The 27,378-nt window shown below is 36.8% G+C and overlaps 1 protein-coding gene across 1 annotated transcript; it reads right to left on the reverse strand.

Moving 5' to 3' along the window:
- Positions 1 to 109: 109 nt before the first annotated feature.
- Positions 110 to 20,077, reverse strand: LOC121425557 (cell division cycle protein 23 homolog). The gene is made up of 14 exons (XM_041621640.1): positions 19,904 to 20,077; positions 18,901 to 18,973; positions 17,157 to 17,294; positions 15,318 to 15,466; positions 13,357 to 13,489; positions 12,586 to 12,763; positions 11,218 to 11,315; positions 10,396 to 10,477; positions 9,725 to 9,889; positions 9,081 to 9,189; positions 8,127 to 8,264; positions 2,633 to 2,711; positions 2,026 to 2,142; positions 110 to 1,316 (listed from the first exon to the last, which is right to left on the reverse strand). The coding sequence occupies exons 1-14, from the start codon at positions 20,038 to 20,040 to the stop codon at positions 1,107 to 1,109; spliced, it is 1,806 nt and encodes a 601-aa protein (XP_041477574.1). The 5' UTR covers positions 20,041 to 20,077; the 3' UTR covers positions 110 to 1,106.
- Positions 20,078 to 27,378: the final 7,301 nt, after the last annotated feature.

Genomic DNA, 27,378 nt, shown 5'->3' on the forward strand with positions numbered 1-27,378 from the left:
ACAGCTATGCAGTATAATTATGTGTGGTTGTTTTCTATCTGATAACTGCTTTATATCTTCCCTCTATAACTATATTTATGAAGATAGTAAATAAACATTTTACAAAATATTTGTAATCAAAGTCAAATTTATTGTATGAAATGAATATACATGATTTTTGATTAAAGAGATCAACAATATTCAACTAACAAAGGTTTTCAATTTCCTTTTTTAAATGATGTCTTACTAAGAACATCAAGGAGCTTTAAAAAATGGCCTGGAGACAGAATATTAAGATTACAAATGGATCTTTGCCTTTTTCCCTGTTTTGAAAGCTCATGTTTTTGTGATTGCGAGTAAAGTTAGTGTTTACTGCAGTGTAATAACCTACTATTACAAGAATAATCAGTACAGATAGTCCTACATGGCAATGATGAAGAGTGATAAAACAAAAGACAGCACCCACCAAATGCATCCCCCAATTTAATTTTCATTGGGGGGAAATGACCCCCAAGCCTATAAGTTTAAAATGAATACTTCACGATGTCCCCTGGAGTCATACACAAACCTTAAATTTGGTTTGTGGACTAGCTTTATGACTATTTAAATCTCTCATGAAGGAAATGAATTCTCCATTTCGTATCAAATGAGATGTGACAAACACTAAGAGCTCAGTATAATATTTTAGCCAGGCATAAATAAATCCTACATATGGCTAAAAAATTGATTCCACTTATATTTATTCTAAATGATAATAAATAGCAAGGTATCGTAATGCAAGTCTGACTATGGAAAGGTCAACCATATATTTTTTAAAAAGTCTTATCACTCCTGTAAAGAGCTTTACAGCTTCAATGCAACATCTGCTATATGGATGGGATGCAAGGTCCACTCTTGTTGTAATCTCAAGAATTCAATGGGTAAATGTAACGTTCATTTGGGGTCACCCTGTTGAGGACATTCTGATTCTGTTCTTGCATGATAGAGCCTTTATCCGCCTTGTGTAAGATGTGAGACATACATACTTGTCTTTAAAAAAAAAGTGTTATTTTGGTTAAGTCTTTGCAGCTTCCTCTATACATTGTTTGGTACTACAGTTCGCTACATTCTGTTGGGATCTGATGAGATCAAGGGGTAAATGTGAGGTTCATCGGGGTCACTCTGTTGAGGATATCACCCGCTACATCCCCTGCCGTCCGGCTGATCTGATTCTGTCCCTGTGTGATGGAGCCACCATCCGTCTCCAGACCAGAGGGGTGGGTGGCAGGATGGGGTGTCTCACCGCTAGGTCGTCTTGTTGAGATCTCTTTCAGGATGGCCTTGCCTTCTTCTCTTGTCTGTGGAATAGAAATCAGTATTAGAACTGAAATTGGATTGGAATGGAAATTGATTATTGGAATTCTAAGTTTCTATTGGAAATAAAGTTGGAATTAGAAATTGTAAATGGAGAAATTCAATCACTAACAGTAAGCTATTGATTTTTAATGAAAAGTTAATTGGCCCTTTCCTTTTGCTAAATCAGGTGTCTCCCCAAGTCACTTTTCCTTCCTCCTGCTTCAAAAATCTGATCTAATAGGAAATTTGAAATGGAATGGAATTTGAAACTGGGAATGAAATTGGGAAAGGATTGAAAAGTGGTCACTGGGATCAAATAAAGAACTTGTTTGGATATTGGAAATGTTCAAAAATAAGAATTGAATCAGAAATTCAAAATTGAAATAGCTTTGTGATTGGAATGGGTATTGTGCCTTTTATAATAGGCCATCAGACAAGACAAGAATCACCTTACATCTCCTATCATCGGAATGAGATACGATGGAGAAAGTTTGAAATAAAAAGAAAAATAAACTGCAGTATTCCTAATATCGTGAAAAATAGTCTTAGAATCAATGTCAGTAATAGGGGAATTTCAAGGATAGCAAGGCAGTTGGGGTGTGCACTCTACGCAATCTCTTTTATTGCATTGAGCAAATGTAAGTGGTGAGCTATTGTACATGTTCTTGTGGATAAACCATCAATAAGGAAAAAGGAAGAAGGGGAATCTACCTCACTGTGATCGCAGCATTTATGAGCATAGTTGGTGGCTTCGTCAAAGTTATTCTGTTTGAGATGATACCTGGCCAAGTAACGGTAGGCTTGACAGTGATCCTCTGTATCTGCAGTCTGTGAGGGCACAGGAGAAAGAGCAAAGAAGAAATGGTGAAGAGAGGGGTGTGGCAAAGTATGAGAGACAAGTCGATGAGGATAGTGGTGTAAGAGAGAGACATACGGAGTTAGAGATGCATAAAAATAAAGATAAACACAGGTAAATAAATAGTAATCAAGAGAGAGAGAGAGAGAGGGACAGTCAGAGACAGACAGAGCAAGTCAGGGAGAGAGAAAAAACAAATAAAGATAGAGGGGGGGGGGGCAAAATAAATGCTACAAATTAATCAAAGTTTACCAAAAGGTTGTTTGTTTACTCGAGTATTTTCAATGATCTATAAGCAATTTATAAACCAACTCGAAATATGAGCAGCAATAGAAAAAATCTTTCTCAATTTCTCTGTATAATCAGATTTCCCACACCATTATAGGGTTGGCTTTGCCACAGAGTGGCACTCCAACTTATAAAATGAAAAGAATAATGGTGGGAAAAAAGATAAAGACTTACCCCTCTCGTCTCCATTTGTTCAACATACTTAGAATAGAATGAGGCTGCCTTTTCCTCTTCATTGAATTTCTCATGTAATCTGTGGAGAAATAGGAAATACATAGCTGGTAGTCAAAGATTCTTGAATGCAGCAAGTTGGAGGATTAACAAGTGGAATGCCTCTGGCCGTCTCACCTGCATCACGCGGTTCAATATAGCAGCAGTGCTGACTTTGAATACTACTCTAACTCGCACAAGATGTTCAGTGATACATGGTTACTCTTATGTCCACTTTTTATGAACGAGACCAATAAACTTAGAGATATGATGGTTATTCAACAAAAAACCTCAACATGGCCAAAGTTCATTGACCTTACATGACCTTTGACCTTGATCATGTGACCTGAAACTCGCACAGGATGTTCAGTGATACTTGATTACTCTTATGTACAAGTTTCATGAATCAGATCCATAAACTTTCAAAGTTTTGATGGTAATTCAACAGATACACCCAATTCGGCCAAAGTTCATTGACCTTTGACCTTGGTCATGTGACCTGAAACGTGCACAGGATGTTCAGTGATATTTGATTACTCATATGTCCAAGTTTAGTGAACTAGACTAATAAACTTTCAAAGTTATGATGGTAATTCAACAGATACCCCCGATTCGGCCAAAGTTCATTGACCCTAAATGACCTTTGACCTTAATCATGAGACCTGAAACTTGCACAAAATATTCAGTGATGCTTGATTACTATTATGTCCAAGTTTCATGAATCAGATCCATAAACTTTTAAAGTTATGATGGGAATTCAACAGATATCCCCAATTCGGCCAAAGTTCATTGACCCTAAATGACCTTTGACCTTGGTCATGTGACGTGAAACTCATGCAGGATGTTCAGTGATACTTGATTAACCTTATGTCCAAGTTTCATGAACTAGGTCCATATATTTTCTAAGTTATGATGACATTTCAAAAACTTAACCTCAGGTTAAGATTTCGATGTTGATTCCTCCAACATGGTCTAAGTTCATTGTCCCTAAATGACCTTTGACCTTGGTCATGTGACATGAAACTCTAATAGGATGTTCAGTAATACTTGATTAACCTTATGGCCAAGTTTCATGAACTAGGTCCATATACTTTCTAAGTTATGATGTCATTTCAAAAACTTAACCTCAGGTTAAGATTTGATGTTGACGCCGCCGCCGCCGCCGTCGGAAAAGCGGCGCCTATAGTCTCACTCTGCTTCGCAGGTGAGACAAAAACACTATAGAAATCTTGATTGAAAGAATTGTCGCTTAAAAGAATTTAATGACCATACTAGGGCAGATAGAACAATTAGCCAAGCAAATGAAATAAGGAAAAAAAACTTTCTAAAAAAAGAAAAGACTTTTAAGGGCTAAACAAAGATGGTTGAGTCTACAGATTATTTGAAAGCAAAGCATGGCAAAAGAGGAACAAACAAGATATGTGCATGTACTATAGTTTGTAAAGTGCAACCTGAAAGCAGCAAAAGATGTGCTTGTGAGATGTTTAGAAAGTTTCAGTTGTAAATTGCAATTTCAATTAAACATGCCCTTGGTTTTGGAGGATTGATTTCTTGAATGTTCTGTGTCTTCTGTAAGAAAATCTCACTCCATCATTGAAGCAATTCATATGATTTTTAGTCAGTAAGTGAATTTCTCTATGCTTTTGTGACTTATCTGTTAGCTTGCTTGCTAAACTTTGTCAAAATGCCTAACACAAGATCTCAGGCTCATACAGGAAGCACGATGCCCATAATTGGATTTGTAAGTCCAAAACCTATGCTACTGCCAAGTCTCTTGCTGATTTTAGTCTAAACGATTTTACCTCAAAATCTTAGATAAACTAGAAAACACTGTTTTTGTCTCACCTGCATAGCAGAGTCAGACTACAGGCGCCGCTTTTCCGACGGTGGCGCCGGCGTCAACATCAAATCTTAACCTGAGGTTAAGTTTTTGAAATGACATCATAACTTAGAAAGTATATGGACCTAGTTCATGAAACTTGGCCATAAGGTTAATCAAGTATTACTGAACATCCTATTAGAGTTTCATGTCACATGACCAAGGTCAAAGGTCATTTAGGGACAATGAACTTAGACCATGTTTGGGGAATCAACATCAAAATCTTAACCTGAGGTTAAGTTTTTGAAATGTCATCATAACTTATAAAATATATGGACCTAGTTAATTAAACTTGGACATATGGTTAATCAAGTATCACCAAACATCCTGCATGAGTTTCACGTCACATGACCAAGGTCAAAGGTCATTTTGGGTCAATGACCTTTGGCCGACTTCGGGGTATCTGTTGAATTACAATCAAAACTTTAAAAGTATGTTGGTCTAGTTCATAAAACTTGGACATAAGAGTAATCAGATATCACTGAACATCCTGTGCGCATTTTAGTTCACATGACCAAGGTCAAAGGTCAATGAACTTTGGCCATAATGGGGGTATCTGTTGAATTACCATCATAACTTCGCAAGTTTATTGGACTGACTCTTGAAACTTGGACATAAGAGTGATCAAGTATAATTGAATATCCTGTGCCAGTTTCAGGTCACATGATCAAGGTCAAAGGTCATGTGAGGTCAATGAACTTTAGCCACATTGGGGGTATTTGTTGAATTACCACCATCCTATCTCTGTAAAGTGTATTGGATCTGATTCATGAAACTTGGACATAATAGTAATCAAGTATCACTGAACATCGTGTGCGAGTTTGAGGTTACATGATCAAGGTCAAAGGTCATTTAGGGTCAATGAACTTTGGCCGAATTGGGGGGTATTTGTTGAATTACCATCATAACTTTAAAAGTATGTTGGTCTAGTTCATAAAACTTGGACATAAGAGTAATCAGATATCACTGAACATCCTGTGCGCATTTTAGTTCACATGACCAAGGTCAAAGGTCAATGAACTTTGGCCATAATGGGGGTATCTGTTGAATTACCATCATAACTTCGCAAGTTTATTGGACTGACTCTTGAAACTTGGACATAAGAGTGATCAAGTATAATTGAATATCCTGTGCCAGTTTCAGGTCACATGATCAAGGTCAAAGGTCATGTGAGGTCAATGAACTTTAGCCACATTGGGGTTTTTTGTTGAATTACCACCATCCTATCTCTGTTTTTGGATCTGATTCATGAAACTTGGACATAATAGTAATCAAGTATCACTGAACATCGTGTGCGAGTTTGAGGTTACATGATCAAGGTCAAAGGTCATTTAGGGTCAATGAACTTTGGCCGAATTGGGGGGTATTTGTTGAATTACCATCATAACTTTAAAAGTATGTTGGTCTAGTTCATAAAACTTGGACATAAGAGTAATCAGATATCACTGAACATCCTGTGCGCATTTTAGTTCACATGACCAAGGTCAAAGGTCAATGAACTTTGGCCATAATGGGGGTATCTGTTGAATTACCATCATAACTTCGCAAGTTTATTGGACTGACTCTTGAAACTTGGACATAAGAGTGATCAAGTATAATTGAATATCCTGTGCCAGTTTCAGGTCACATGATCAAGGTCAAAGGTCATGTGAGGTCAATGAACTTTAGCCACATTGGGGGTATTTGTTGAATTACCACCATCCTATCTCTGTTTTTGGATCTGATTCATGAAACTTGGACATAATAGTAATCAAGTATCACTGAACATCGTGTGCGAGTTTGAGGTTACATGATCAAGGTCAAAGGTCATTTAGGGTCAATGAACTTTGGCCGACTTCGGGGTATCTGTTGAATTACAATCAAAACTTTAAAAGTATGTTGGTCTAGTTCATAAAACTTGGACATAAGAGTAATCAGATATCACTGAACATCCTGTGCGCATTTTAGTTCACATGACCAAGGTCAAAGGTCAATGAACTTTGGCCATAATGGGGGTATCTGTTGAATTACCATCATAACTTCGCAAGTTTATTGGACTGACTCTTGAAACTTGGACATAAGAGTGATCAAGTATAATTGAATATCCTGTGCCAGTTTCAGGTCACATGATCAAGGTCAAAGGTCATGTGAGGTCAATGAACTTTAGCCACATTGGGGGTATTTGTTGAATTACCACCATCCTATCTCTGTAAAGTGTATTGGTCTAGTTAAAAAAAACGTGGAAATAAGAGTAACCAAGTATCACTAATCATCTTGTGCGAGTTAAAGTAGTTTTCAAAGTCAGCACTGCTGCTATGTTGAATCGTGTGATGCAGGTGAGACGGCCAGAGGCATTCCACTTGCTAATATTTCCAGTAGCAAAGATGCGATAAAAGAATTGAAAACTTTGATATCTCAATTACAAGATGGAGCCGTAATTTCTGTGTTCCAAAACAATACAAAATAAACAACAACAAAAAACCTACAAAGGAATTCATGAAAGGAAGAAAATTGTTTTTCTACAGCACTGAGGGAAAAGGTGATGAAAATTTTGACGATGATATCTGGAAATTATTACATCACTTGATATACCCACATCCAAGGCAAGCAAGATGTTATTTATAATGTTCATCATCTACCCAGGAAACCAATGTCTGATCGCAAGGAGGTTACTAATGTTTTCAAAAGGATTAAGCATCGACCAAAAAACAATGCAATCAAGTCTTTTCAGTGATCACGCTACAATGTCTCCTACCAGAGGAGCTGGAGAAAAAGTGTTATCAGCTTAAAAAGAAACATACTGCATACATGTATGCTAAAAACAGAAATATGTCAAATGAATTTGACTGATTGGTGTTAAGCTTGTTTTTGAATTAATCAACAGAGCCTTCCAACGTGGAATAAATTTTTGTGAGTACCATCTTGTTCACTGTCACCCTACATGTACCTGTGTAATTTCTACACATTTGGATTCACCATGATTTGGCAACCAGAATGGTCGAATCAATATGAACTACGGGTATAACTCACAAAGCACCTACTGTAAAATAACGCCATCATATGTTGATTTTGGGTATAATGCAACTATATTACAATAACGTGGAAAAAAATATAGAAACGAGTGATCCATCAAAACAACCGTATAAAATATCAGAATTTGACACAATCAAACTTGCCAAGCCACAAATTTGCCAAAAATGCAACATAGCCTGAAATTGGTTGAATAATCAGGAGCACAGGATGGATTATCCCACGCATGTGTATCAAGGCTGATTTCACCAATAAGTAGATTCCACACCATGGATAAGACATTCAAAGCTCCTTTAAAGGACAAGTCCACCCCAACAAAAAGTGGATTTCAATAAAAAGAGAAAAATCCAACAAACATAACACTGAAAATGTCATCAAAATGGGATGTAAAATATCCGATTTTGATGAAATTTTCAGCACTATGCTAGTTTGATTTTTCTCTTTTTATTCAAGTCAGCATTTTCCTGGGGTGGACTTGACCTTTAATATTATGTAATAAAAAGAATGTGATTGCTCACAAAGTATGTTTCACTTTCCCAGTAATGAAATATCCCATTTTCATATTTTTACCTTGCTAGCTTGACTAAAGCTACACCTTCCACATCCCCTACGGAATAAGCCCTCCAGTAGCACTTCTTAGCTTCGGCAATCTTGTCCAAACGTTCGTAGCTTTCACCAAGGGCAACCAGCATCCTTGAATCATTGGGTCTGTCAAAGAGATATAATCATTCTCAATGCAATTCATAAATTGTGATGTACACTTAATATTCATTTTGTTTCAGAATAACAATATTAATAATAATAATAACGGTATATTTACCCAGGGTAGCCACTTAAGTTCCGAAAAATGTTCTCCCAGCGGGCCCTACTATTATCATTACCCGGCTAAGCTAGGCTAAATATTCAGGTGCACACAGTTTTTTTGAGGAATTACTTCCTACCGGTACCCACTTACCGATTAACGATGCTCATTGAATCATGCTCAAATTTTTTTTATCATGTTTGATTTGCCAAACAGGGCGGTTCTCTAAAAAGTGTATGCAAGATCACTGATGAAACTAGTTTCTACCAAATCAACATAATGAATAAATTGATAAATGACTCATAACATGAATCAATGAAAGAATGAACAAAATGAACAAATGAATAAATAACTATGTTCATTCTTTATGAAAAAGTATCACAAATATGCCAATGAATAAAGGGAAATTGTAGTGCCAATACTCCCAACCTATTCTAATTGATATACTGGGATGATTTAGCTCTAAAAGAGAAAACAAACATCAATTTCCTATTGAAATTTGGAATAGATATAAGTAAAATACAAGAATAATATGCATTCAAGAGGTCCCGATGGTTGAAATTCAGGTTCTTTCCTTCAAAACCAACAAGGCTGGGTGTCCTGTAAATGAATTGCTATTCTTTACATCACTTGATTTCATAACATTAATAAATAGAATACTTGATTCATTCATGAGCATTGTTATGGAACAACAATGGGAATGTAAATACATTTAGACCCACCTGACTTGCTGAGCTTGCCTGTAGTAATAGAGCGAATAGAAGGGCATCCTCAAAATATCATACGTCTGACCTAGACCATACCAAGCTCTGAAATCACGCTTATTTACCTCTGAAAAAAAAGACAATTTTCAAAATTTAAGACAAGCTGGAGACAAGTGTGCAAGGATAAAACATTGGCAATTTCTGCATTTATATATTTATCTTTAACATAAAGTAATGAGGTAAAGCAGGAAGCTATATCAAACAAGATGGATTCTTAACATACAATCAACATTTATGCACCCATCATAGCAAGACCAATACTATATAACTTTTAAAATGTCAAATAAAATGAAAATTGAAGCAAATTTAGGACAATAGAAGTCATGTAGTTTTATGCATTAGTATCGGTAAAATGTCTTAAGTATTTGAAAACTGGACCTTATGACTGAGAGACGCGATTCAGAACCACTACACCAAGATGCTTACGGACTTGATTCTACGCATCACAAAGAGCTGGGAAATTGCATACCAAGACATGTTTTTAAACAGAAAAAATACATTTTCTACGGCCATACTAATCCAAGCCCTGTATTCATCTTATGCCAAAAAAGGAGCAATCCTTCAGTCTTTACAGCATCATATAATCATCATTTCTGATTTACCTATGGCTTGCCTGTAGGCTTCTGTAGCAGCAGGGGTATTCTTCATCTGCATGTACTCGTGACCCATTAGAGTCCAGGCTGAGAGATAGTGGGGATTCAGTTTCAAGCATCGCTGGAAGTACAGCACAGCCTTCTCATGTTGACCACGTAAGGAGTAGTAATTACCTGGTAAAAAAAATTAAGGCCCATGTACCTGTTCTTTAAACAACCTAAAATAAAACAGGGCTACATTCTTAGACATTTCGTTGGCCCTCATGTTAACCAATTGCACTGAAAGCAATTGCTGTTGGGTTTGCAGTGCTACTCTAATGGCATTTCAATGCCAATTTTTGTTTTCAAACTGTGGTCATTGCCCTACCCCCAAAAAAGAAGCTAAATACAATAGTAGATCAGACCAAAAAATATAATAAAAGTCTTACAAACACAGTAAATATTAACTTTTGCAAGCAACAATTACAAGAGAAGTTCACTTAATCCAAAATACAAAATTATGAAGAAAAAAGACTTGATTTCTCTCTTGATAGGATGTTTGAATCAAAGACAAATTGAAATAAGCTACGAAAGGAGCTAGTATAGATTTACTGGTATGTGGCACTTTGGATTTGAACAATGGCAATGAAATAACTGATGAATTTTCTTTTCACTACTGATGACATTGATGTTTTTCTTACCGATGACACAGCATGTCTCTACTCTGTATTTATCTACCTCACACACCTGATGAGCTAGGTGGCTTAATTCAGCTTTCATTTCCTGTGAATAAATAAGAAAACAAAATATACAGGTGAGTCTGTCCCATGGGGTGTTTTAAGAAACTTACAATCAATCGCAAATCTATCTGAGGTCCTCAACACAATAATGTGGCTTGCAATTCATTGCCAAGTTGCAACTGACTTCAGGGCCCTGTCTTACAAAGAGTCATGATTGATCTGATCAATCACAACTATGGACGGCCAGCAACGTCATTGTCTATTATGCATGTTTGTTCAAAATATGGTCTAACTATGATGTTTATTCATGAATTCATTGTTTTCTTGAAAATTCGGTGTAATTCTAATTGCTTACCAAAAGGATATTGTAAAAATTTTCTGTAGAAAAAAGTATGACACTGATGGATTTCTATAGTTGTGATTGATTGGATCAATCATAACTCTTTGTAAGACAGGGTCCAGATCTGCTTCTTGCAACAAGGAAATGAAACTGATCTATCAAAATTGCAAAGTGTTTTCTGACAATATCCTCTAAGTCTAATGTCTTGGAACAAAAACAAAACCTTCAACTCAGGTGAAAATTTGACTTAGTGGAGTTAAATAATACATGGTTCTATTCAATCTATTCTGAAAATTTGCTTTGACAACTATCATTGGTTTAAATGGCTGAGATGCAAAAGCATCCGACTGTTTCTATGGTATCTCTCAGAGAATATGACAACTTGTCAGTACTGAAAACTTTCATGAAATGGTCCCCAGTTTTCAATGCTATTTGTGTCTTACCTTTACATAGAGAAGGTTGGAGTAAGTGTCCATGTTTTCTAACCTGTATGGATCAACCTTTTGGAGTTGACTGAACAGCTCCACTGCAACATCAAGGGCTGAAATTGAAATATACACGTATTCCTTCACATAATTGGAGATATATAATTTTACCAAATCCCTAATTTTCATTCTCATTTGCTGTTTTTTTATTTCATAATATATCATGTAAACTTTTGGTGATCCTGACATTTGCTTTGACTTTAACTTCTGTTTGATGAGATAAAATTGGTTTACGATTATGATAGGGTTTTCAGCTTCACATAATGCAAGGGGGTTGGCTAAGAGGTTTAAATCTAGCTTTAAAGTTTGTTTTAATTTGCAGATTTTCAATAGCAGCAATCACATCCCAATCAATTATCATGAAACTTGAATATTTATCTGATATCTAAATATATTGCATGATTACTAGAATGGTTGACTGTGGTAAGTGTGACTGTAACATGTTTCATGTAGTTGATAATCTTCACAGGAACATACTTCCAATCTCATATAAAGGTTAGTATAAACTCCTTCTATCTTGCGAATGCCTTGTCACATTGTAAATAAGTCCTATTCTCCCTTGTGATTTAATTGGTTACATTTTGTTGAACTCACCTTGATTTTAAAGACCTGCATTAACAATGCAATTGCTAACTCTGACGACTCACATTTTGCTTGATTACGAAAGCATTTCTAAATGCATATATTTAACTTTTGAAATGATTTTATTTGAAATTAAAGGTAAAAGACAGTAGTTACAGCAGACAATTATTTCATGAAAAAGTCTTTTCAATCAAGTTTAATTGTCTAAACATACTTCTAATTCTGGTACATTAATGTAAACTTATCTTTGTAAAATCATGAAATCTTAGCTCAAATTTGATAATTCTTGTGATCACTAACACAGAAAAGCATATGTGGGACAATGTATTAGTATTGATTAGAAAAATACCAGACATTTGATAGAACTCCCTACCTATTTTGCCAATTTCTCAGCAATTTCCCACTTTCTTTCCAGAACTATTTCGGACATATTTCTAATTCATACATACAAACACTTTGGTGGTAATTTCATTGGATTCTGTTTGAACTCATTCATTACCACATCTGGTATTTATCTTTCATAGATTTTTAGCATACAGGTGGCGCATTTCCTTGCAATATGCAAACATTCTAGTAGGATTTTCAGTAAACAAAGTAACTCCCGATTCAGAAGTTACAGATTGGATTTAGTAGCCTCAGTACAATGAATTTATGAGATTATTCACCCAATTTCCAAAAATTCACTTAGCACTTGTTTTAAAATAATCTTTTATTTTTTAAAATACGCTTCAAATGCCAGCTTACTTCTGATAATGTGATGCCCGTTCGCGATCTGTGATATGATGAATGTGCTCTTCTGGAACCCTGCTTCGCTCAGAGCTGTGTATCTCTTCAATGCTTCTTCATTCAACTGAAGCTCAACACATGTGTATGCCAAGAAGAACTCTTTCATCCAATGGTCTGGAAGATTCAGACTAGTCAGCTGAAAACAGGATAAATATACTTGCTCATATAGCACTTTAAACTTACTTTATCAGAAGTCTCAAAGCGATGTACAGTAATGCAGAATAGTCAATAATAATAATTCATAATCACTATGTCAAATTTTACTACAATTGGGTCAATAACAACATGATTAATATAGGATTTGTATAGCACACATATCCACCTTGCTAGGTGCTCAAGGTGCTCAAGGTGCTCCTATGTTACTGCTTAGCTAGTCTGCCAATTCCGGTGTGAGGAATTACTTCCTGCCGGTACCCATTTCCCTCACCTGGGTTGAGTGCAGCACAATGTGGGTAATTTTTTTGCTGAAGGAAAACACGCCATGGCTTGGAATTGAACCCACGTCTTTCAGATTGAAAGACAAGAGTCTTAACCACTAGACCACGACACCCCCATAATATTCACTTTTATTTCAAACACTTCATTTCCATAACACTGCTCATTAAATCACTGAAGTATAGGATTGATAACAACATTTTCCATAAAGCATTTCAAAAGTTGCTAAGGAAAACAAAAAAGTAAAACTCTTTTGACTGATTCCTGACGACTTTATGAGGAATGTTTTCATACCTTCTCCCAATCTGTTACTAGTCCAGATAATTCTATCCATGCACCCCAATGAAGAGGGGCTTTATGAAGAGCTTCCACTAGTACTGTCTTGGCTGGTTTAAGCAGTTCAAGCTTCTTCAAAACAACTCCATACCTTTAATGAAATAGTCATGAATCCAATACAAGGCTTGTAACACAAAACTTTATGTTGATTATAGGACTGATTTTATGATGAATTGGTTGCATTGATGAATTGCAATAGCATTAATTTTACTGGTAAGCATGATTGACAATAAATTAAGCTTCTGAACAATGTAACAAGTGGAATGCCTCTGGCCATCTCACCTGCATCACGCAGTTTAATATAGCAGCAGTGCCGACTTTGAAAACTACTCGAACTCGCACAAGATGTTCAGTGATACATGGTTACTATTATGTCCACTTTTTATGAACTAGACCAATAAACTTACAGAGATATGATGGTTATTTAACAAAAAAAACCAACATGGCTCAAAGTTCATTGATACTTGATTACTCTTATGTCCAAGTTTCATGAATCAGATCCATAAACTTTCAAAGTTATGATGGTAATTCAACAGATACATCCAATTCGGCCAAAGTTCATTGACCTATGACCTTGGTCATGTGACCTGAAATGTGCACAGGATGTTCAGTGATACTTGATTACTCTAATGTCCAAGTTTCATGAATCAGATCCATAAACTTTCAAAGTTATGATGGTAATTCAACAGATACCCCCAATTCAGCCAAAGTTCATTGACCCTAAATGACCTTTGACCTTAATCATGAGACCTGCAACTTGCACAAAATGTTCAGTGATGCTTGATTACTATTATGTCCAAGTTTCATGAATCAGATCCATAAAGCAATCAAAGTTATGATGGGAATTCAACAGATACCCCCAATTCGGCCAAAGTTCATTGACCCTAAATGACCTTTGACCTTGGTCATGTGACATAAAACTCATGCAGGATGTTCAGTGATACTTGATTAACCTTATGTCCAAGTTTCATGAACTAGGTCCATATACTTTCTAAGTTATGACGTCATTTCAAAAACTTAACCTCAGGTTAAGATTTTGATGTTGATTCCTCCAACATGGTCTAAGTTCATTGACCCTAAATAACCTTTGACCTTGGTCATGTGACATGAAACTCTAATAGGATGTTCAGTAATACTTGATTAACCTTATGGCCAAGTTTCATGAACTAGGTCCATATACTTTCTAAGTTATGATGTCATTTCAAAAACTTAACCTCAGGTTAAGATTTGATGTTGACGCTGCCGCCGCCGTCGCCGTCGGAAAAGCGGCGCCTATAGTCTCACTCTGCTATGCAGGTGAGACAAAATTCTACAAAGATTTCAAATAATACACAATCAAACAACCATTCTTTAATCTCAGATAAGCGAGCTTAATATATCATACCTTTGATTTTACAATCTCTTGATATTTAGGAGCCCAACAAAACATATTACAGGCCTATAAATGGTATATTCAAATTCATTTTTATAATTGAATTGTAGAGAAATATACCATGTCAGACAAGATTGATCAAAATCAACTTGAAGAAATAACATATCTATGCAAATTTGATTTGGTAGGCTTCATAAAATATAATTATTGCAACAGATGTGATTGGTTTGCATTAATGGGTACATGAATTATATCAAAGATGGCATATTTATTTGACATCCCAAAGCAACCATTTCGAATTATATCATAAAATATTCATTAGTAAATTCATTTGTTAAATCATAGATTCATTGATTATAGATCAGAGTTTAATTATGTATGTCTTTTTTCATTATCTTATATTTTTATCAATTATTGTTTGTGTTTTGTATCTTTGTAAATTGTACACAATTGAGCCGTAAGGCTGCTATGTGCAATGTTTTTTTATACCGAAATAAATAAATAAATAAATAAAAATTCACAGACTTCCCAGTGAGGAGTGACTTACAGGTAGAGAGCAAATCCATCGCATCGGCCTTCATTGTACCTCTTCTCCAAATCACGTCGTAAGGCTTTTAACGAACCATTCTGAATGGTTTTGAACTGGATAGGTCCAATGAGGTCAGTCAGGTCATCATACTTCTTTTTCTCTCCAGCCTAGTTGATTTATATTTAAAAAAAAATGTTAACAAAGATCGTAAAAATAAATATTTTCAATCTCTGAAGGACACATTGAAAAAAAAATCTAATTAAAAGTCTTGACAACTTATAGGGGAATGAAACCTTTGGAACAAGTAGGCTTATGTTGAAACAGAAAAATCAAAGAATAAGAACAAAGAAAGTTTGAGAAAAATCGGACAAATAATGAGAAAGTTATGAGCATTTGAATATTGCCTTCACCAATGCTGTGGAGATCCTCCCATTGGCAATGCGACAAGGGTGTGTGATGTCACATGTGAACAACTTTCCCTTTGATGGACTATAAAATACCCCCAAAATGTTTCTTTTTGCTTTTTGTTATGATGATACAAGCTCTTTATCCATGATGCATTCTTTAAAAATCTGTATTACATGCCCTCGTATAGAAAGAACACATGATCTACAGATAGATGTGATAAAAGAGGCAATTTAAGTGAAATATATACTATAGTAATGGGGAGAGTTGTTCACAAGTGACATCACACATCTTTGTCGCATTGCCAATTTGAAGATCTCCATAGCATTAGTGATCGCAATATTCAAATGCTTATAACTTTCTCATTATTTGTCAGATTTTTCTTAAACTTTTGTTGATCTGTTTCTTTGATTTTTCTGTTTTCACACAAGCTATTTTGTTCCAAAGGTTTCATTCTCCTTTAAGAAATGGGATTCCAATTTGACCATCATTTTATATTACTAAAGGATCAAATGAAAACAATATATGACATTTAATCCAAGTCAAGAAATAGGAATGTCAAATATTCATTATTGTAAATTCAGCTTTAATTGACTTATTCTCCTTCTTAGAAGAAAAAAAAAACATTTAAACAAGGCCAAATGTTCATTATTTCCTAGGTAACTTCAAATGACACATTTTTTTTTCTTTTTAAGAAACATGATTTGAACATCATCTTGGAGAGAGGATGGAATCACTGAGAATTCTCTTGTCATCAAGTGTCCATAGTTTTTGTGCTATATTTGAGCACTATGTAAATTATTTTCAGAACTTCTTTTTCGCGAGCATTTTTTTAACTGCTTTATGTCACTGAAAACAATATAGCAAAAATATTGTTATATATGATCGTTAGATACAACAGGGATCACAGAGAACGGTGATGTTTTAAAAGAGGACAAAAAAAATTGAACACAATTCTTTGAATAACACCAAACAGAAACATTTTTACTTTTTGAAGACTAGTTCTAAGACACCTATGAATTTTATTACATTTACTACACTAAAAACTGTTCCCCCAAAAATTTGCATAATTATAGGCCTATAGCCAAACATAACCATTAACCCCCCCCCATATCAATGCTAACCCTCCTCATCGGCTTCAGCATATCCTGAAACCAAATTCCCTATTGCAACCATAATCCTAACCCTAAGATATGAGCAATTGTACGGAAATTCCATAAATTTTTCAAACTTTTTGTACGTCTAACCCCCATTTTTCTCAATTCTTACTTCACTTCATAAACTGACCAAGTCATGATCCTTTGGGAACATTACAGACTGTCAAAAGAACAGGAAATCAGAGACAGAAAATTTCATGAAGGTCCCACATATACAGGGTTGGACGTATACATTCTATAGAATTGCCCATATCTGAAAAGGTTTCTGCACCATGAGCCTTTGCCACAACCTTACCAAGTAGTTGGCATACATGTGAAGGAAGAAAGCCTTGTTGCTTTGACAACCATCCACAAAGAAAGCTGCTCTCTCATATTCTCTCAGGTCAAAGAATGTCTTGGCAAGGGTGTACTTGTCAAACTCTTCCAGGAAATCCTATAGAAAAATACAAAGTAAAAATAATATACATACCCAGAGCTGCCAACCTCAAAAGGAACATTTCAGTATTTTTGAAGCTGAAAATCAATATTTCGGTGAGGAAATCAGTATTTTCAAAAAATACCATAAGACCACACATAGGGGAAGGCGGGGTAAGTTGAGCATAGGGGCAAGTTGAGCCACCAGCCCCAGGCCATTAATGATTGAGTCAGACATTGTGGTGGTGTCATGTATTGATGACCCATAGCATAACCCCTAACCCCACCACCTTGTTTCCAACTTTGAAACAAAAAGTAGTTTTTTAGAGGGAAAAATATGAATTTCAACCAAAAAAGTGAAAAAGAGTGTGAAATAGATAAGTGCTTTATAGACACACACGTCTTTAAATATAATAAAGACATGATTACAACACCATTAGTCCAGGTATGGATCTTCATTCTTGTCATAGTCTTTTATATGATGGATGCATAATAAATGTGTGGATACAAAATTATCGCACTAAGTTCGGACCGGGGTAAGTTGAGCCAAACAGCATGGGGCAAGTTGAGCCATGGTAATTCCTATGGTAATGTATCTTAAAAAACAAACAAACCATAAAAATCAATTGAAATGCAGGCTGAAAGGAGCAAATTAACATGACTGGTCTTTTCCTTTTACAGGATGTTAGTATTTATAGAGAATTAGCAAGTGAAAAGACTTTAAACAAAAAATTGACATGCTGGTTCTCCCCCATACATATTGTACATAGTTTTTGTGGCTCAATTTACCCCAGAAGGTGGCTCAAACTTACCCCATATATGGGGCAAGTTGAGCCATTTGACATCGTTTTTTTCAAAGGTCACGATGACTTTCTGTGTGGGGATAGAAAGTTATATATAGGTGGAAAATATTTCAGAAGAATCAAATTTCAAGGCAAGGTACTTATTTCGACAAGATTATTAATCATATCAATTCTAACATGCAAAAAGCAAAAACTGTCACAACTTACCCCGCCTTCCCCTACAACTGAAACTTTAGAAACCAGTATTTTACATGAAACTATCAGTATTCTTCTCACTTTTCAGTACGTAATACTGAAAATCAGTACTACTTGGCAGCTCTGAATACCCTAGCAAAATTTTCTCAAATGCCCCATATCTTTCATTGGATTTCATCTCTTTGCTGGGAGTATACATGGTGTTTCAGGCATACACCAATTTCAATCACTTGGTCTTAATCATTTCTTTCTTACAATGATCATACAATGATAACTTTTTACTACAATAACTCAAATAAAAAGAATAACAGATATACTGATGAAAATAAATCAAAATGAATTTTTTTTTATTCCTCCTATGAATCATCATTTCCCCGGTACAGTAGGAAATTTAATTTTTTATACAATGATTAAAAAGTGTAACAATTAGGATCTATTCAAAAAAATAATAACTTGGACATTTCTTAATCTTATTCTTACCAGAAAAAAAATAATAGGGTCTAGTGCAAGGCAAAATGTTAATCAATTTTTTGGGGGGAGGGGCAAAAGCTACATCAGATGTTTTCGAAAAATACTTGCTAATAGCTCAAGTAATGGGAAAGCTGAATGTAATGTTTTTAGAATTACCTGTGGATCTTCTTCAATCTGTACTGGAGGAGCTGGTTTTATATTTTGAAGAGAGTAGGATAGCTCAGCGCACCTGGAAAAGCACAAGCAAAACAATATAGAATTAGAAACACTGCTGCATTCGCATGGGTCGCAGGTCGGCAATCCTGTATTTTAGGGGTCTAAATTATTTTAGGTTGCTAACTTCAGGCAACAGCTCCAAGACTGTTAACTGTAGTTCAGTAGTGCGTACATACGTGCCGGGTATGGCGGGCCGTTAATGCCATTATTATAGGACTAGTATACAGCTACACGCCAGTCGCCTCTGACATCTATGTAGTAGATGTAAAGTGGCAATGGGGTATCATGCGATATATAGGGGCCGGGGGGGGGGGTGGTATAGAATAACGGTATACCTAAAGCCGTCGGGGTGTCACGTGACCCGGGACTAGTCATGGCCGGGCCGGTATGCAATGAAGAAATAATATAAACGGCCCACCATACCCGGCACGTACTGTACGTACGCACTACTGAACTACTGTTAACAACGGTCTTGGAGCTGTTGCCTGAACTGAAGTTAGCAACCTAAAATAATTCAGACCCCTAAAATACAGGATTGCCCACAGGTCAAAGCGCATAAATATTGCCGTTTTACCTGCGACCCTCGCGCATGCGATGTGAATGCAGTGAAAAGTTAAAGGGCAAAAAAATTGCTCTGTGAGTCTGTGTGCAGTTACCCTATCTTTAACATATAACCTATAATTACCCATACATAATAAATAAAACATTTGTGGAATATAAATTTTTCATTAATCTTCAATCATTTTCAACTTCGGTGCTCAGCTCTGATGGGAGCCCCATCATACTGCGTGCAAGTGCGAGTGTAGTGTTCCACTTCCAGCGGCCCAGGAGAAGCCGGTACTGTACTCCCTAGTCTCTCAGTCCCGTGTACTAAAATTGATGTCAATCAGGAACACTAAATTATCTTCTACTTGTTTTTATCATCACTACAAAAATCAATTACCATTTAGCACTTTGTAACAGCCCCATTTCTTGGCATTGTTTTGTGGCATACAACAGATCACGTTTGATTAACGGCAAGTTGAAATCTTTCTTGCAACTTGTCTCATTGAGATCGGGCTCAGTTGAAATCGCCGCCATTGTTGAAGAAAAAGGTTTCAGTTGTTCTCTGGTTTTTCGCGATAGATGGCGCGTAATAAATCCCAGTTGAATGCTCTCTGATTTCTTTCGAAATTTCACAGGGGCGGCGGAACGGCTTTGAAGGGGGGGGGGATGCAAAAAATCACAATCAGATGGTCATTTTTATGTTTTTGTAGAGGGTTTTGGAAAAAGTAGGAGGCTGAAGCCCCCCCCCCCCCCCGCTTCTGTTTCATGGGGTGCATGCACTGGTAACTTGGGTACAGGGTGACCAGACGTCCCGTATTTCCCGGGATTGTCCCGTATTTTGCTTCTTTGTCCCGGCGTCCCGACAAACCCTTCCCGGGACGCCTATTTGTCCCGTATTTCAGAATATTGAACAAAATATATTTAAAAGTGACGAATTTTCATCAAAATAACCAACAGATGACGAAGCAGAGACAACAATAAAATCGATTTGCAAGTTCTACGGTGATTTTCTTGCTAACCCAATACATCGTAATCTAACTGGCCTCCTGCCGTTGTGTGGCAGGCTACTAGCTAGGCATGTAGGATCTGAGCAGATTCTCTCCACCAAACATGCCAAAATAATCACAAAATCGGCGGGAAATTTGTATGACTATATCATGGGTTCTCAGATTACTGATTTGGAGATGTAATCTCGGAGGAACAATTAAGTTATTGAGTTTTCATAACTAGATCTAGTTGTTTCAGCTTTCGTTTTGAGTCTTGTTGTGTATGATGCCGCGATGTTTCATCTAATTTTTAAGTAAAAAAAAATCACTTTGAAATTTTATTCATTTCTAAAACATTATTTTTAATTCTAAAATTATATTTGAAAAACACCAAATATCATTATGATTTTTGTTAGATGATTGGATTTTTTTGCTTGAAGTTTGAACTTTTTTTCCTCTTTCTTTCTTTTCTATCCTTCTTTCTTCATCCTTCTATCCTTCCTGCTTGCCCGTTTTTGTTCCATCTATCTTTATTTCCTATTTGTCTTTCCTGGTCCTTTCTCTCTGTTCATTCTTTCCCCCCTTTTTCTTACCCGTCTTCTTTATCAAATTTCCCTTTTTATATTCTTTCTTTCTTCAAACTTTTTTCTCCCCCTCCCTTCCTCTCCTCTTTCTTTAAATTCTTTCTCTTCTTCCATTATGTTTTCATTCCCTCCTCACTTAAATTCTTTCTCCCTCTCTTTCCTCCTTTCTGTCATTCTTCATTTTACTTTTCCTTCTAATTCTTTCCCTTATTCTTTATCTCCCTCCCTCTCTTAATTCCTTCCCTCCTCCCTTCTTTCTCTGTTTGCTTCTTTCTTTCAAAGAATGAAGGAAACATTTTTCTTTCCTTCATTCTTTCTTTCCTCCTCATTTTTCTTACTTTTTTTCTATCTCTCCTTTTTGTTGTCTTTCACACATTGTATTCTTCTGCCATTCCTTTCTTTCTGTATTCAATTCAAAGAATGACGGTTACATTTTTCGCTCTTTTATTCTTTCTTTTATTCTTTTTTCATTTTTCCTTCATTTTCCCCTTAATTTTTTCTTGCTTTCTTCTCAATTCATCTCTTTTCTTTCGTCTTTTCTTTCTCTCCTTCATTCTTTTGTTCACCCACCCTTCCAATTCTTTATAATTTTTCACAGGTGTAACCAGTGGCGTAACTACGGGGGGCATGGAGGGGGGCACGTGACCCCCAATCGGCTGGCCCCAAAAAACGGGGGAAAAAGAGAAAAAGAGGGAGAAAGTGAGAGAAACGTAGTGGGAAGGAAAAATCATTGTTAATTATGTTATATTATTATGTTATATTACATAAAAATAAAAAAAAGATATTATAACTTCATGAAACATAATTTGCTCAGGGCCTATGTCTTCATTGTTCCTGATGCTCGCATTGTCTGTTTAACGAGATATATAATCCTGTTGTACTAAAACCTCCCGTTTTCAAGTCAATATACACCAAATATATTTCCTCGCACTACGAATTATTATTGTTTTATGCAGTGACATATCATTTTAAGGTCTTAGTATCAAACATTTCACGTCCGCGCTTACGTTCGCTTTAGTGGATTAGTGAAATATGTCCGCTCTTCATGAATTCCTAAAACCAGTCCCTATAAAATGTCCCTTTTTCTGATCTGAATATTGAGAGCGGTGTTGGCTCAGTCGGTAACGCGTCTGCCCGTCGAACCAAAGATCGTGGGTTCGAGTCCACCCCGGGCGGATGACTGAAGCCAGTGCGTTGTGTGTAAACGTCTCTCCCATGTTTCATAGATGCAGGCTATGTTACAATGGATAACACTCCGTCCCTCGGATAGGACGTTAAATGGAGGCCCCGTGTAGAGGAGAGTCACCACCTTTGCACGTTAAGAACCCACTGCACTATTCGTATAAGAGTAGGGGGAAACCCCGGTGTAGTGGTCCACCTGCATTCCCCCCAGTCAGTTATATCGGGAGGAGAGACCTGCGGGTCATAGTGATTCAGTTCGCTTTTCGCCTCCCAGGCACAGGTGACGCCAAACAAATAATAATAATAATAAAAAATTTCAGCTTGCGCTCGCATCATTTTGGTTAGTGAAATACGCATGGACTACGTGAATTCCTACAAACAAGCCTTAGAATGCCCCTCTTCAGGTGTGAATTTCCTAATTTTTAACTCGCGCTTCGCGCTCCCAATATTTGATTAGTGGGAAGTGCATGTTAATCATGATTACAATGACTACAGGTGCTTTATGTGTTTGGATGCATATAATTCTAAAAAAATCAGCAAGCGCTTGGTACTCGCATTAGATTATTATGGTGAGATATGTATACTCTTAATAGATTCCTACAATATAGTCCTTAAAGTGTCCGTTTGGGGTCAATATATACAAAAATTTCAGCTCGCGCTTCGCGCTCGCATTATGTGATCAGTAACATACATATTCGTTTAATGACACTGTCCTTAAAATGTCTCTATAGGTCAGTATACCTAGCAACTGAGCGCGCTTCGCGCGCTCACTAGGTGAATCAAAATTTTTGCTGGTGCCCCCCAATGCCGTGACTCAAGGTACGCCACTGGGTGTAACACTGTGTAGCCTTCTTTGTTGATCTTTTTTTGTCGATTGTCCCGTATTTCATTTTGTGAAATCTGGTCACCCTGCTTGGGTATATAGCTGCATTGTTGCTGATTATTCTGGGTAGGCCATATATCAAATTTTTATTTACACATAAACCTAAGCGTCTGAGCAAGTCACATATACCTTTTTTGGGGGGAGGGGTCGGGCAGTTTGACAAAATTCACCACATCATTCGCGCATGTAATAGCTCCATGATACGCGGGAATGAAGACCTTTTCATGCATATTGACTTTAATTTTTTTTCTTAACAAATTGGCACTATTATAGAAAATCGTTTCCAGCATTCCAGCTCTTTGGGTGACGCAATTTTATTTTTTCTTTAAGATCAGAATGGGACGGGTATAGGTGGTGGACATGGGATTGTGTCGATCAATTATTTCATAAATTCTGGGCAGTCCAGGGAAAATTACTCACTTCAATAATTGTTTGGCAATTTTTGTTTTTCAAATCTATAGAGCGCGTCGCTCCCCCCCAAAAAAAATGTCCCTCTGATAGCCTATTTCAAAATGAAATATTATTTATAATTAAATGTGCAGAAATAGAAAACTCGTTTCATGTTCTAACTTCTATTTAAAAAATTCATTGCCTCGCTTCAGAGGTTTAGGATTTTTGCATGATTTGCACTTATCTAGCATGTCAACCCCTTTGATCATTCATAACCTGACCACGGGAATTATTCATGATCCAACCTGGGGAGCGTTTCATGAAAGGACTTGTCGGACGTTTTATCCGACAAAGCCCATGTTATCCGACAGTTAGTATAGTAACAGTGCCTCTCAGCCAATTAGAATCAAGGAAGATGTCAGATCTGACAACTTGTCGGACAAAATTGTTGATGAAACGGTCCCCTGTTTTATCCGACAGTTATTATAGTAACAGTGCCTCTCAGCCAATCAGAATCCAGGAAAGTTGTCATATCTGACAACTTGTCGGACCGTGAAACGCCTCCCAGGCTCATCATCACATACTGCAGGCCAGGGCAATTAACAGCAGTACTTGACAGGAAAAGAAGAGGTCGTGCCAGTTTTCATGCCTAATTGCATTGATTCCACAACTATTTTTTTTAGTAAGTTACTGAAGTAAAGTTAATTTACTGTATATCAATTTAAATTAACGTGTGCATGGTTTGCCCTTCGTTTTTAATCTTAATGTACTCATTGATATATTTTCCTTCATGTTGGTGCCCTGATTGAATAATAAAAAAACTCCATTCTGGCTGTAGGCTATTTTGCCATCCTTAACATGCGTGAGTTCAATTATTTTGATGAGCCTGGATAGAAGTTCGTGAAGAGAATCGGTTTGATACAAATAATGAGAGCGCGAAGGACTACATAAAGCTCTTTTTTAGTACACTTAATAAAGGGGCTATTTCAAGCAGCATTTGAACTAATAACGCTGATAAGTGTATAGGCCTATCAGTAAACATCATGCGAAGCACGAGCTGAATTGTGATATACTGTATGCCACTGATCTGATTTTATAATCGTGAAAAATAAACATCTATAAAAATTTTTTTTTGAATATTAGGCCTATTCATTTTCTTTTAAGTTGTCTTTTGATTTTGATGTAGGTTAGCACTGATATGATAGGTAATTCTGTTGTATTTTTGCCTCATAATTATAATTGTAATCCATTTATTTTGTAAATCATTCTAGGGCCAAAAGATAAAGCAGGCAATTTGAGCATTGAAAGGACTACCCTGTTTTTAAATAAACAGTAGAAACGGTATTTTCATTGCTCGAGAGAGGAAAGGGGACTAGGCTCGGCCCTCGCCCCCTATATCCGCATGCTGGCAAAGTCCTTTCGCGCTCTTACTTCCCCTTTCCCTTCTTTTTATTTTCTTTTGTGGGAAAGAGTGAAAGAATTAAAAGAAATTCAAATTCTAAAGATATTTTTTAGAGGCTCAACCTAATAGACGCTAAGGAAAGACACTGTCCTTTCTAAATTCTCTTTTCTCGTTTTCTTCCCAATTTCCGTTTCATTTCTTTTGCTTCTATTTCTTCCCCCTCCCTCCCTTCATCAATGTCCTCCCCCATCTACATTATTGTTTTGCATTTTTCTATCTTATTTTCCCCAAGTTCTTTTTTTGGTCCGGCCTGTCCCTAGCTCTCTTTCTCTCTCTTCCTTCCTTTCCATTATCTGTCTCTATCTCTCGTTTTCTCTTCTTTTTTTTCTCCTCCCTATTTTCCTCCTTTTTTTTACTGTTGGACAATGTCTTTTGCTCCATCGGGACGTGTCTGCTCCCTTTTATCAAAATAAAGCGTTCCCGGGGGCCAAAAGATTTGGCTGGGTGCTGTTTAAGGAAATAATATCTCCACTCCCGAATCGGCCCTCCAAAAAATGACAAGAAAAAAGATAGATGGGCAGGGAGTTTTCACTGGCCATGGGAACATGGTTTTCCTTTAAAAAAGGTAAAAATAACGAGCACCCCCCCCCCCAACGTGGCTTTGTCAAACCTCTCCCCTCACTCCCTAGCACCCGGCAACTCACGGGTTAGGTTCCTATTTTGTTATTATGTAATGATTTTTTAAGGAACTATTTTATGTTGAACGCTATAGATCCCTCGTACACATGCACCTTTTACTGGAATACCCTCATTTTGGTGCATTGCATGTTCATGGGCAAGGGTGCCGGAAGCGGGGGGGGGGGGGGCAATAAAATTTTTGGGGGGCAAAACGAGATTTTGCCCCCCTGAAAGTAGAAAAATTATAAATTACTTAAGGACAAAAGCAAACGAAGGCACTTTTCTGCCTGAAAATTGTCATTTCCATTGTCAGAAAATTACATGCAGAATAATCATGTGTAGAGGATTATAATTTATAATTTGTGAAAATGGTGAATCCCAATCGAAAGCAACTTGAGATAATGTTTAGACATGAAAAAAATAAAATCATCTGTGTTCGTGTCTTCTTCGACCGGACTCATATTATCCGAGATATGAATAAAAATGTAAATAAGGAATATAAAAGAAAAAAAAACTAAGCGTTACAGTACTGCTCTACTATAAAAAAAAATCTTAAGATATTTTCACAGCCCCATATTTTCCTCTATTCCTTTTCATTGGCATGATTGGAAGGCGTTTTGTCTGATACTATTTCAGCTCATATGATATAGCACTTATGTATTTTAGATTCCAAAACTTCTTCCCATTACCTGTTACTAATCAGATCGAGATGGCAGCTATGTTCTCTGGTTCATCCCAGCTTTTGTTATTCATGGACGTTTGCAAAAATAAAAAAAAAAATCCGGGAGTGGGTGGGGCTGCAAGACCTAAATTTTCGAAGAAACTTAAGAGCGAGGGGGTTTGTGATGGGGGAGCTTACAAATTTTCTAGAATAAAATTGAAGGATTTCGTGCACACTTTTTGTGAATTTTGCCCTCTCGATCGGAGGACCCCGGCTGCGTATACGGTCATGTTTGTCATCTTAAAGTCTTTTAAAGGCCTATATTACATTGGTTTGAAACAATTTCGTTTGCAATAAGGCTCATCATTTGCTGGAACTGCGACCCTGATCATGAAGAAACACCAGTCTGGGTCAGAAGGGAGGAAACAGAAGCAGCAAAAAGAACTCCAAGACTGTTTAATTCTCAAGAAATTTATTTTTGAATGCTCTTAGAAACGCATCTTTTATACTCCATTTTTACACAAAATCCTTACCGTGGGGGGGGGGGGCACAGCCTCTGCCGCTCGGTCGCTTCGGTATCTCACACTGTCAAAAATATTGTGCCCCCTTCGGGATTTTGCCCCCCCGAAAACAAAAAAAACAAAAACTGAAAGTGTTCCGGCGCGCCTGTTCATGGGCCAAGGTCAGAATGCTAAATTTAAGGGGTGAATAAAAAAAAATAAATTGGGCCTGTTTGCTCTGTCATCGCCGCACTGCACACAAACACCCCTTCACTGGCACCCCTTCACAAGCACCCATTCACAGAATTCCGAACAGCGGAAGAACTGAAACGAGAGAGGGAGAGGAACGTCCTTTATTGTGTTGCACCCGTCGGGGTACAAAAAAAAGAGAGATAAATTTGTTGATGGAAACATATATGACCCAGTCAAAATGTACCCCGCCCACTATGTTGTTAATATCATAGGTGTATCTACGCGGAGGAACTGGGTTTAGGGGCTGCCAAGTGAAAAAAAACGACCTTCCTTTTGGAACCAACCCTAAATTACCTTCATTTTATAATTAACATTTTTTTTGCTTGTAATTTTTCTTTATCGATACCAAGCTTC

Source organism: Lytechinus variegatus, chromosome 12 (genome assembly GCF_018143015.1).
Source record: "Lytechinus variegatus isolate NC3 chromosome 12, Lvar_3.0, whole genome shotgun sequence".
Lineage (NCBI taxonomy): Eukaryota > Metazoa > Echinodermata > Echinoidea > Temnopleuroida > Toxopneustidae > Lytechinus > Lytechinus variegatus.

What these genes read in the sequence shown, in the direction of transcription:
- LOC121425557 (XM_041621640.1), bottom strand. Translation starts at nt 20,040, where the DNA reads ATGGCGGCGATTTCAACTGAGCCCGATCTCAATGAGACAAGTTGCAAG. An exon ending in CCAACCTTCTCTATGTAAAG is followed by an intron (nt 10,478 to 11,217) that starts GTAAGACACAAA and finishes ATTTATTCACAG; the next exon opens with GAAATGAAAGCTGAATTAAG. An exon ending in AACAAATGGAGACGAGAGGG is followed by an intron (nt 2,143 to 2,632) that starts GTAAGTCTTTAT and finishes GTGCCCTCACAG; the next exon opens with ACTGCAGATACAGAGGATCA.